The sequence below is a fragment of the Mobula hypostoma genome, chromosome 29, assembly GCF_963921235.1.
Source record: "Mobula hypostoma chromosome 29, sMobHyp1.1, whole genome shotgun sequence".
In the NCBI taxonomy this organism is placed as follows: Eukaryota; Metazoa; Chordata; class Chondrichthyes; order Myliobatiformes; family Myliobatidae; genus Mobula; species Mobula hypostoma.
Window position 1 is genome coordinate 22266458 of NC_086125.1, and position 12419 is coordinate 22278876.

A 12419-nucleotide genomic window follows, 5' to 3' on the forward strand; every position below is an offset into this window, starting at 1 on the left:
CAATGAAACCATGAACCACTAAGTGCCTCACTCTGTTTTATTTTATGATTTCCTTTTGCACTACTTATTTAATTTTCTTTATATATGATTTATTGTAATTTAAAGGATTATTATTATTATTATGTATTGCAATGTTGCAATAGCCCAAAATAACAAATTTCACACATATGCCAGTGATAATAAGGTTTAGAAGGTTTCAAAGGTTTCATAGGTACACTTAATATCAGACAAATGTATACAATATACATCCTGAAATTCTTTTTCTTCGCAAACATTCAGGAAAACAGAGCAGTGCCCCAAAGAATGAATAACGGTTAAATGTTTGAACCCAAAGCGCCCCCCCCAGCTCCTCCCTCCCACATGTAAGCAGCAGCAAAACAATGATCTCTCCCTCTCCCACCAGCAAAAAAGAATCGGTGCCCCCCAGCAAACAGTCGAGTGTGTAGCAAATAATCAATAAAGACACAGACTTGCAGTACCCCGACGACTACTCCTTCACCCAGTAATTCGACATACCCCAGGCTTGCACTCTCCCTCATAAAGGAAAAAGAGGTGTCTCTGTATTAAACATAATTCTGATTCTGGTTAGCCAGGCATCAACGTTTACGCGGAGAAGGAAGGAGAATGGGGTTGAGAGGAATAATAAATCAGTCATTATGGAATGGTGGAGCAAACCGGATGGGCTGAATGGCTGAATTCTGCACCTTTGTCTTATGGTCTTATCTTCTTTCCCAGAAAGGCACCATTTTCTGTGGATCTCCAGATTTTGGACTATCCACAAGACAAAGGTCAGGAATGTGATAAAATCCCACTGACCTGGAAAAGTATAGCTTAACCAACACAAATTAACTTAACACCATCCACGATAAGGCAGCCCACATGATGATCTCCTTGTCCATCCCCATCGAGAGCTGATTTTGATACTCAAAGACTTACAAAGCGCTACTGCAATGGGTGTGTTTTGTGTTGACCTGCCTTTATATCCAGTTGCTGGAGTGTTTCACTGATGTTTCTCCACATTCACCAAAGGCTGATCTATTATCTCCACAGAGTTTCAGGCCGTTTCCTTAATTGTATTCAAAGACTTGGAATCCCTGCTGAATCAAGAGATTAAGGGTGGCCGTCCATCTCAGAACAATGTCTCATTAAACTCAAAGGTGATAGCTGTCACCATCAGCAACAAAGCTGTCAGCTCTAATCGGAAGGAAAAGTTCAATTTGACTCTGCAACTCAACCAGGTTTGTGGATGCAATCTGTGATGTTCCCCAATTGAAAATGATCTTCCTGCTAAAATGCAAAATGGGAGGTTGAACAGGTGCTAAGCCTGGGTTTAGGTATGACATTTCCATGGAAGCAACACACACAAAATGCTGGTGAACGCAGCAGGCCAGGCAGCATCTATAAGAAGAGGTACAGTTGATGTTTTGGGCCGAGACCCTTCGTCAGGACGAACTGAAAAAGAGATAGTAAGAAATTTGAAAGTGGGAGTGGGAGATCCTAAATGATAGGAGAAGACAGGGCTAAGAGCTGGAAAGTTGATTAGCAAAAGGGATATGAGAGGATCATTGGACGGGAGGCCTAGGGAGAAAGAAAGGAGGAAGGGAGCACCAGAGGAAGTTGGAGAGCAGGCAAGGAGTCATTGTGAGAGGGACAGAGGGAGAAAAAAGAAAGGGAGAAAAAAGAAAGAGAGAAAAAAAAGCGAAAACATAATAAATAAACAAACAAATAAATAAATAAGGGATAGGGTAAGAAGGGGAGGAGGGCATTGATGGAAGTTAGAGAAGTCAACTCTGCTCTCAAATGCATCTCTCCCATTTCACGCACCTCTGGTCTCACCCGATCCTCCTGCCACCCCACTAGGGATAGGGTTCCCCTTGTCCTCACCTACCATCCCACCAGCCCCTGGATCCAAAATATAATTCTCCGTAACTTCCGCCACCTCCAACGGGATCCCACCACCAAGTACATCTTTCCCTCCCCTCCTCTCCCTGCTTTGCACAGGAATCGGTCCCTCCGCGACTCCCTTGTCCATTCATTCCCCCCATCCCTTCCCATTGATCTCCCACCTGGCACTTATCCTTGTAAGCGGAACAAGTGCTACACATGCCCTTACACTTTCTCCCTCACCACCATTCAGGGCCCCAGACAGTCCTTCCAGGTGAGGTGACACTTTACCTGTGAGTCAGCTGGTGCGATCTACTGTATCCGGTGCTCCCGATGTGGCCTTTTATATATTGGCGTGACCCAACGCAGACTGGGAGACCGTTTCGCTGAACACTTACGCTCTGTCTACCAGAGAAAGCAGAATCTCCCAGAGGCCACATATTTTAATTCCACATCCCATTCCCATTCTGATATGTCTATCCATGGCCTCCTCTATTGTAAAGATGAAGCCACACTCAGGTTGGAGGAACAACACCTTATATTCCGTCTGGATAGCCTCCAACCTGATGGCATGAACATTGACTTCTCTACCTTCCGTTAATACCCCTGCTCCCTTTCTTACTCTATCCCTTGTCTATTTATTTATTTGATGGTTGTTTGTTTGTTTATTTGTTTATTTATTAATTATTTTTTATTTTTTCCTTTTTTTCTCATTTTTCTCTCTCTGTCGCTCTCACTATAACTCCTTGCCTGCTCTCCATCTTCCTCTGATGCTCCCCTCCCCCTTTCTTTCTCCCTAGGCCTCCCGTCCCATGATCCTCTCCCTTCTCCAGCCTTGTATCCCTTTTGCCAATCAACATTCCAGCTCTTAGCTCCATCCCTCCCCCTCTTTTCTTCTCCTATCATTTCAGATATCCCCCTCCCCTTCCCACTTTCAAATCTTTTACTATGTCCTCTTTCAGTTAGTCCTGATGAAGGGTCTCCCCCTGAAACGTCAACTGTGCTTCTTCATATAGATGCTGTCTGGCCTGCTGCATTCCACCAGCATTTTGTCTGTGTTGCTTGAATTTCCAGCATCTGCAGATTTCCTCGTGTTTAGATTTCTGTGGAGACTGGGTTTGGGCCATTGCAGGTCAGTTTATGATGGCCTTTCCAGTCCCCATTGCTCAGGGACAGTACAGTGGGGCCTGATAGAGGAAGTGGAGATCCCTCATCTGAGAGAGACGAAGAACTGTTTAGAGACTGGTGGTGAGACACAAAGGAGGAGGAGTCCCTTGCTGTCATTTCTCAGGTCATCGAGTAACTGGTTTCAAAGTACAACCACCATTTCACTGAAAGGAAAATACCCATTACTGCATTACTGTAATTACCCATTCAGCCATCGAGTTTTCACAGTAGCAGAGTGGTTCACATAATGCTTTACAGTGCCAGCAATAAGACAGGGGTTCAATTCCCGCCACTGTCTGTAAGGTGTTTGTACTTTCTCTTCGTGACCACATGGGTTTCATCAAAGACTATGTTGGTCATTGGCACAAATGATACATTTCACTGTAGATTTCAAAAGTTTTATGTTCATGAGGCAAAAAAGGTAATCTTTCCTAATTTTATTGCCCTGCACTTCACAAGTTTGATGGGACAATGTAGATGGAGGTTCACTCTGTTTCTAACCAATGTCCCCCGTCCTGTGGCTGTGAATATTTAACTTGTTATTAGAATGTTTTCAATTATTGTTAAAAGAATTTGTCCTTATCTGGAATCAGGAAAAGGAAGTCAGTGAAGAGCCAGAATGTGTCTATTTGAGTAATACCAAAGAGAACAGTGTCTGGTTATCTGATGGTTGTGAACAGATCGATTCCAATCAGACCCATGTAACTTGCCAATGTAACCATCTGACCAGCTTTGCTATTTTAATGACTCCAGTTAAGATTGAGGTAAGAAATCATTCAATAGAAAAATCTGTAGTCAGATAAAAAGGGGTGAATGAAGAGAGTCAGATTGAAAGAGACACAAACACAGAAACAGACCCTTCAGCCCACATTCTCTTTTTTTGGTAATTTATTTTTTATTGAATTTCATCATCAAACAAACATTTCCATAAGATGTATTTCAGATACTGTACATATATATCATGTAATCATATTTGTCACGAATCTCTACATAATATTTATTTGAGGTACAATATATACCTATAGAAAAGGAGAGGAAAGAAAGAACAATCGAAAGAAGAAAACTATATACAGAGCAGGGAGTGATTTTTTTTTACAATATATTCATTGACTTGTGAGAATAAAATCAGGCCTATGAGGTGTTATATAGTTAAACCATTTTTTCCAGTATAGAAACATAGAAACATAGAAAATAGGTGCAGGAGTAGGCCATTTGGCCCTTCGAGCCTGCACCGCCATTTATTATGATCATGGCTGATCATCCAACTCAGAACCCCGCCCCAGCCTTCCCTCCATACCCCCTGACCCCCGTAGCCACAAGGGCCATATCTAACTCCCTCTTAAATATAGCCAATGAACTGACCTCAACTGCTTCCTGTGACAGAGAATTCCACAGATTCACCACTCTCTGTGTGAAGAAGTTTTTCCTAATCTCGGTCCTAAAAGGCTTCCCCTCTATCCTCAAACTGTGGCCCCTCGTTCTGGACTTCCCCAACATAGGGAACAATCTTCCTGCATCTAGCCTGTCCAATCCCTTTAAGATCTTATACGTTTCAATCAGATCCCCCCTCAATCTTCTAAATTCCAACGAGTACAAGCCCAGTTCATCCAGTCTTTCTTCATATGAAAGTCCTGCCATCCCAGGAATCAATCTGGTGAACCTTCTTTGTACTCCCTCTATGGCAAGGATGTCTTTCCTCAGATTAGGGGACCAAAACTGCACACAATATTCCAGGTGTGGTCTCACCAAGGCCTTGTACAACTGCAGTAGTACCTCCCTGCTCCTGTACTCGAATCCTCTCGCTATAAATGCCAGCATACCATTCGCCTTTTTCACGGCCTGCTGTACCTGCATGCCCACTTTCAATGACTGGTGTATAATGACACCCAGGTCTCGTTATACCTCCCCTTTTCCTAATCGGCCACCATTCAGATAATAATCTGTTTTCCTATTTTTGCCACCAAAGTGGATAACTTCACATTTATCCACATTAAATTGCATCTGCCATGAATTTGCCCACTCACCCAACCTATCCAAGTCACCCTGCATCCTCTTAGCATCCTCCTCACAGCTAACACTGCCACCCAGCTTCGTGTCATCTGCAAACTTGGAGATGCTGCATTTAATTCCCTCATCCAAGTCATTAATATATATTGTAAACAACTGGGGTCCCAGCACTGAGCCTTGCGGTACCCCACTAGTCACCGCCTGCCATTCTGAAAAGGTCCCGTTTATTCCCACTCTTTGCTTCCTGTCTGCTAACCAATTCTCCACCCACACCAATACCTTACCCCCAATACCGTGTGCTTTAAGTTTGCACACTAATCTCCTGTGTGGGACTTTGTCAAAAGCCTTTTGAAAATCCAAATACACCACATCCACTGGTTCTCCCCTATCCACTCTACTAGTTAAATCCTCAAAAAATTCTATGAGATTCGTCAGACATGATTTTCCTTTCACAAATCCATGCTGACTTTGTCCGATGATTTCACCGCTTTCCAAATGTGCTGTTATCACATCCTTGATAACTGACACCAGCAGTTTCCCCACCACCGACGTTAGGCTAACCGGTCTATAATTCCCCGGTTTCTCTCTCCCTCCTTTTTTAAAAAGTGGAGTTACATTAGCCACCCTCCAATCCTCAGAACTAGCCCAGAATCTAACGAGTTTTGAAAAATTATCACTAATGCATCCACTATTTCTTGGGCTACTTCCTTAAGCACTCTAGGATGCAGACCATCTGGCCCTAGGGATTTATCTGCTTTCAATCCCTTCAATTTACCTAACACCACTTCCCTACTAACATGTATTTCGCTCAGTTCCTCCATCTCACTGGACCCTCTGTCCCCTACTATTTCTGGAAGATTATTTATGTCCTCCTTAGTGAAGACAGAACCAAAGTAATTATTCAATTGGTCTGCCATGTCCTTGCTCCCCATAATCAATTCACCTGTTTCTGTCTGCAGGGGACCTACATTTGTCTTTACCAGTCATTTCCTTTTTACATATCTATAAAAGCTTTTACAGTCCGTTTTTATGTTCCCTGCCAGTTTTCTCTCATAATTTTTTTTCCCCTTCCTAATTAAGCCCTTTGTCCTCCTCTGCTGAACTCTGAATTTCTCCCAGTCCTCAAGTATATTCATTAAATATTTATCTATTTTCATCCATTCTTGAGATATATACCCAAAATATATGGTCTTACTCTCTAAGAGTATTTTACTTTTAAAGAATGTCTTGCTTGGTATTAAGTATCCCACTCCAATAGTCTTTGATAACAGGGCATTTCCAGAAAATATGATAATGGTTTGCATTTGGATTTCCACAGTTTCTCCAGCAAACAGGGTGGTTACTATCATAATGGGATTTCTGAGAGGGTGTAATAAAATATCTTGTCAAGTTTTGCCACCCGAACTCCCTCCATTTCTATGAACTGGTACGCTTCCATTGATACCTCCATATTATTGTCCAGTCTTCCTCAGATATTATTATCTCTCCTTTCTTCTCCCATTTTGTTTTAATGTATGAAGTCGAACATGTTTTAAGACTTGACAAACCCTTATACATGTTTGAAATTACTTTACTACCGTTGTCTGAATTATATGCTTTTCTAAGTAGCTCTATCAGACATGTACATTTCTTGGTTACATTTTTAACCGTCCTATTAACATACTGTCACATCTGTAAATACCGGTAAGAGTCTTGTTTTTCTAATAAGTGTTTCTCTTTGAGCATTTCAAAACTGAAATTTATATGTTCCTTCTTTCATTATTTTGCAAGTAGCTGTTATTCCTTTAGCTGTCTAGTCCTTAAATCTAGCATCCAGTTTATTCGGCGTAAAATCCAATTCATATGCACACCATTTAAGAATTGCAATGTCTCTCTCTAGTTTATATTCTTTTATAATAGTTTTCCATATTTTAAGAGTCCATTTCACTATTATTTATGTAATTTTGTAGGTTATTATCAGCCAAAATTGTCTGTATGGGGTGCAAAGTATCCTCTTCTCAATGTTTTTCCATTGTGCCATATGATAGGATGCACCAGCATATCACGGCTCTCAACTGTGCTGCAAAATAGTAATCTCTAAGAGAAGGTAGGCCCCATCCCCCCTTTTCCTTGGCTAATTGCAAAGTTTTGAGACGAACCCTAGGCCTTTTACCTTGCCATATATATCTAGATAGCATCTTGTTCCATTCACTGAATTGATTTTGGTTAATCTCTATTGGTAGGGTCTGATAGAGATATAGTAGTCTGGGCAGTATTTTCATTTTAATAGATTCAATCCTTGAACTGAAACCAAGAAAAGGAATTAGGTTCCATCTTGTTATATCTTCCTTAATTTTTTTTATATATAGGCTGATAATTGCATTCTGATAATTTTGCCAAATCTTTTGGCACGATGATGCCCATATATTTGACGGACTCTGTTTGCCATGCCCAAGGATATCTACTTTCAATTTTCTTGGTGGGCTATAGTTATATGAAAGTAGTTGGGTTTTATCGATGTTGATCTTGTATCCTGATAATTGGCGATTTTGTTCAAAGGATTGCATCAATTTAGGTAAAGAGTATGTTGGTTGCCCTAGATAGATCAAAATGTCATCAGCATAACAGGTCAATTTATGCTCTGTCCCTTTAATAGTATTTCCCCTGATATCTTCATTTTGTCTGATGTATTGAGCTAATGGTTCCAGATATAATGTGAAGAGTAGCAGTTACCATGCACACCCCTGTCTCGAGCCCCTTTCTAGGGTAAAACTATCAGATAAATATCCATCGATTTTAATCCTGGCAGTAGGATTATTGTATAGTACCTGTATAGTTTCAATAATTGTGTCACGTAGACCAAATCTATGTAAAACTCTGTAAGGAAAATTGCTATTAACCAAATCAAATGCCTTTTCAGTGTCCACGCTTATCACTATTGCTTCAATTTCATTTTTTTATATGATCCATAATGTGAAGTGTCCTTTGTATATTGTCTTGTTTTTGGCATTGTTGTATAAAACCTGTCTGATCATTATGTATCAGTGTGGGTAGAAACTCTTCTAATCGTTTGGCTATGATGGAGGTAAATATTCTATAATCCACATTAAGAACAGATATTGGTCTAAGTGACCCACATTTCATTTTATCCTTGCCTTCTTTCGGTATAGCTGAGATTATCTCCTCCTTCCAGCTGGGTGGCAGTTTCGCCTTTCTTAGGGCCCAGTTCAGTGTGGGCAGTAAAACAGGAATTAACTCACCTCTAAGCTCTTTATATCACTCTGCCGTATATCCATCTGATCCTGGTGACTTGGTTAATTTAAGCCTACTAATTACAGTTTTTAATTCAGCTTCAGTTATGTCAGGAGTCATTGTTCTGTTTTGTTCTTTGCTTAAAGTGGGTAAAGTTACTAAAGAATTCAGGAAGGTGTCAATTTGGGTTATGCTTCCCCCTGGAACTTTGGAATATAGAGTTTTGTAAAACATCTCAAAAGCTTCTTGAATTTCACTTAGCTTATTTTTTTATCACTTTTGTTCTTGGATCCATAATTCTATGAATTGTATTTTCTGCTATCTTTTTTTTCAGTTTCCATGCCAGTATTTTCATAGATTTAGATCCACTTTCATAGTGTCTCTGTTTCAGAAACATTAAATTTTTCCTGATTTCTTGTGTAGCCAAACCATTAATTCCATTCCTATTTTTAAAAATTTCCTCTAATATATTCTGTGCCAAACTCAATTTGTGTTTTTTGTAGTTCCTTCAGCTTATTTTGTAATCCCTCTAGTATTTTATTCCTTATTTTTTTCTTATATGGAGATATCGCTATAATTTTCCCTCTTAAGACAGCCTTCAGAGTATCCCATAGAATGGGAGGTGAAATCTCTCCATTATCATTGAATTCTAAGTAAAGACCAATTTCTTTTTTAATTTGTTCCTTAAAATAGGGATCATTGAGTAGACTTGAATTTAGTTTCCAAATAGTATTCTTTGGTTGTAGGTCAAAATCAACAGATAAATATATAGGTGCATGGTCACTTACATCTATTGTCCCAATTCCACAGGTGATTATTTTGTCTCTATCTTTTCCAAATGTTATGAAGTAGTCTATTCTTGTATATATGGAATGGGGGGGGGGGGGCGCAGAATAATGAGTGTAATCCCTTCTGTTGAGGAAAAGGTCCCTCCATATATCAATTAGACCAACATCCTCAAAAAGAGTGTTAACTTTCTTATGTAAGGACTTTGTTTCATAGGTTTTTCTATTGGAAGAGTCTAACTTTGGTTGTAATTGTACACTTAAGTCTCCCCCACATATCAAGAGACCACCTGTTTCAGTTACCATAATATTAGTAATTTTCTGGAAGAAAGTAATATGACTTCCTGGGGATGCATATATATTCAATAAAGTAACTGGATTTCTATTAATACTCCCCCTTACCAGAATATATTTGCCCTCCTCATCTCCCATTTCGAATACTTTTTCAAAATTTAGCTTGCTTGAGATGAGAATAGCAACTCCTCTTCTATGTCCTGATTTTATATGAGGAGAAAAACAAATTAGTGAAACCCATTCTCTTTAATTTTCCATACTCATTATCACTTAAGTGAGTTTCCTGAAATATTTTACATGGGCTTGTTCTTTTTTCATTTTTGATAGAATTTTACTGCGCTTGACTGGATTCAACAGCCCATTGACATGAAAAGAAATGAATTTAACTTTGTCCTTAGCCACATGTATTTATCTGTTAGTATATCATTGAAATTTGCAAAATATAACTTAATTGATCTACTTACTGAACAAATAAGAGCTAAGAAACGTGAATAATAAAAACAAGTTAATGAAGGTGTGATTCCAAGGCTGGTGTCTCTAGATGACCCTGGGTTGAGCTGGAGGAAACGCCTAGCCATGGTGATTAGCCCCTCCTACCTGTGAGTTGAGGGGCCCCACTGCAGTACCTATAAAAGTAAGTAAAAAATCTTATGTCCATTACACAGAAATGATTTCCCTGTGTATTCCTCCCATGTACATATTCTCATTTAGGTGGGGCAAAAGGAATGAATGAATGAATTTTTTAAAAATCGAGTAATATAAAATCCACATTATAATACGTATTTTTCAAGATACGTATATCACTGTTTTTGCTTCCATTTAGTTTATCAGCACTTTCAAAGTTAGCCAAATCTTATGGCTCTCCTGGAGGAGGCGAGGGCTGTCCTCAGAGAACTTACAGTCTCTTCCTAATATTCCTAATATCCTTCTCTCGTCCTGCTCCCGTCCCCTGCTTTCTCGGTTCTCTTACTATTTCGGGATAACTGCTCAGCCAGACATTCGCTTGATTTGACCACGCTAATGGGCAGTCTTCTGTTCTTCATGTCTGTAGTCACCTCTTCCACCGTCTGATATAGTCGTATCCCTTCTTGGTAAAATACCCTCAGTTTAGCAGGGTACGGGGTTTGGAATTTAATCTTTTCTTGCTTTAATATTCGTTTTGCTTCGGAATACTCCTTCCATTTCTGTAGGACCGCCATGGGGTAATCATGATCGAAGTATATTAACTTTCTGCTCCAAAAAACCCTCTTCTTACCCCAGGCCCTTCATAGAATCTCCGCCATGCTCTTGAATCGAAGGAATCTAAGTACTATTGAGCGCAGTTTACTTTCTCTGTTTCCGAGAGGCCTCGGGATGAGCGCACGATGCATCCTCTGAATTTCAATCTCCATAGTTGGGGGAATCTCTGGCGCATCCCGCAGCGGCTTGTCTAAAAAGTCTATCATCGACAATCCCTCCGCGCCTTCGGGAACATTATAAATCCTGATATTTTTCTATTGCGATCTTCGGTCCTGGTCAAGCTATTTACTTTCTTGTTGATTTAATAAGTTTATTGTCTGACTTAGTATCTGTTCCACATTTTGCAGGCAATCTTCCATCTTCTCAATTCGAGTCTCTGCCACCACTATTTTCTGATTGACATTGGCGAGCTCTGACTTGATATCATTGAGTTGCTGTTTTATATCTTTCTGGACTTCCCTTATCTCTTCCAGAATCCTTATCATATTTCAAACACAAAATAACCTGCAGATGCTGGGATCAAAGCAACACTCACAACACGCTGGAGGAACTCAGCCGGTCGGACAGCATCCGAGGAAACGATGAGTCGACGTTTCGGTCTTGACGAAGGGTTCCGGCCCGAAACGTCGTCTCATCGTTTCCATGGATGCTGCTCGACCTGCTGAGTTCCTCCAGCGTGTTGTGAGTGTTCCCTATCATATTTGCCGCTTCGCCCGCACGAGGCCCCGCGTCAGCTTCGCCACCACGTGCATGTGTAGGAGAGCCGTGTGTTGCACCCCTCTCTTCCATAGGCTCCACAGTGATGATTTTTAAAATCTCCATTCTTTTTACCCATTCTTGCCCCCCTTTTCAATTCAGATATTTTCGAAAGATCTTATATTTGCTGGATTAATGGGACAAAATATGCGTTTATCCAGAGGAGCTATTGATTTAAGCTGCCATTCTGAATGATGACGTCACCGGAACCCTTCAGCCCACATTCTCCATGCTGACCATTAAAGGTCATCTACATTAAAATTTGTTCTGTAGCTTTCTATATATTGGTGATACAAATCCTTCTCTGGATGTCACTGAAATGTGGTGATGCACCTGCCTGTGCCACCCCCTCAAGGCAGTGTGTCCCAATGGGTGAAACAATCCTTCCACAAATCCCTTCAAAATCCATACCCCTTGCACTCAACCTCTACTGTCTGCATTTCGACACTTCTGCTATGGTGTAAATTTTCCCAGTATCTATTCATTCCATGCTCTATCAATATCTTCTGCTCCAAGGAAAACAAAAGAATGATGTTATGAAAGTCAAAAGGGTCGTTCAGAAGGCATATGGTGTGTTGGCCTTCCTTAGTTGGATGGGTTGGGGGGAGGTTGTGTTCAAGAACCAAAAAGAAATATTCTAACTGGAGATAACTCTGGGTTATATTGCTCTCAGAGTACTGTGTTCAGTTCTCTTTGCACTGTAGGAATGATGTGGAAGATTTAGAGAGGCTTCAGAGGGGATTTACGATTGGAAAGCATGTCTTATGAGGATGGGTTGGGTGAGCTAAGGCTTTGTGAATCACCTTTCAACCCTCTCGACTGATATTTTTCATGACACTTTCCCATAGTGCAGAGGGAGACAGGAAACCGCCAAATGTTGGCAGGAGGCTTGTAACAGAAGGAGTCCCTCTGTCACCATTTCTCAGAAAATTATGTAGCCTCAGTTACAGAGAACAAGTCAGCAGCTCACTCAGCAGCACTCTAGCTGTGGTCCAGAAAATGTTGCTTAGACTTTTACCACTTCCTGCCTGTTATGTATTTATATTTTATTCCCTG

General features: G+C 40.5%; 1 protein-coding gene across 1 annotated transcript in view; it reads left to right on the forward strand.

Annotated features, from left to right (window-relative positions):
• Nucleotides 1-12419, forward strand: part of LOC134339294 (adhesion G protein-coupled receptor E2-like) — a 108930-nt gene that overhangs the window by 50535 nt on the left and 45976 nt on the right. Inside the window, exons 9-10 of the mRNA XM_063035670.1 lie at nucleotides 1051-1238; nucleotides 3645-3815. Coding sequence (XP_062891740.1) covers nucleotides 1051-1238; nucleotides 3645-3815 — 359 coding nt within the window. The remainder of the gene's footprint in view (nucleotides 1-1050; nucleotides 1239-3644; nucleotides 3816-12419) is intronic.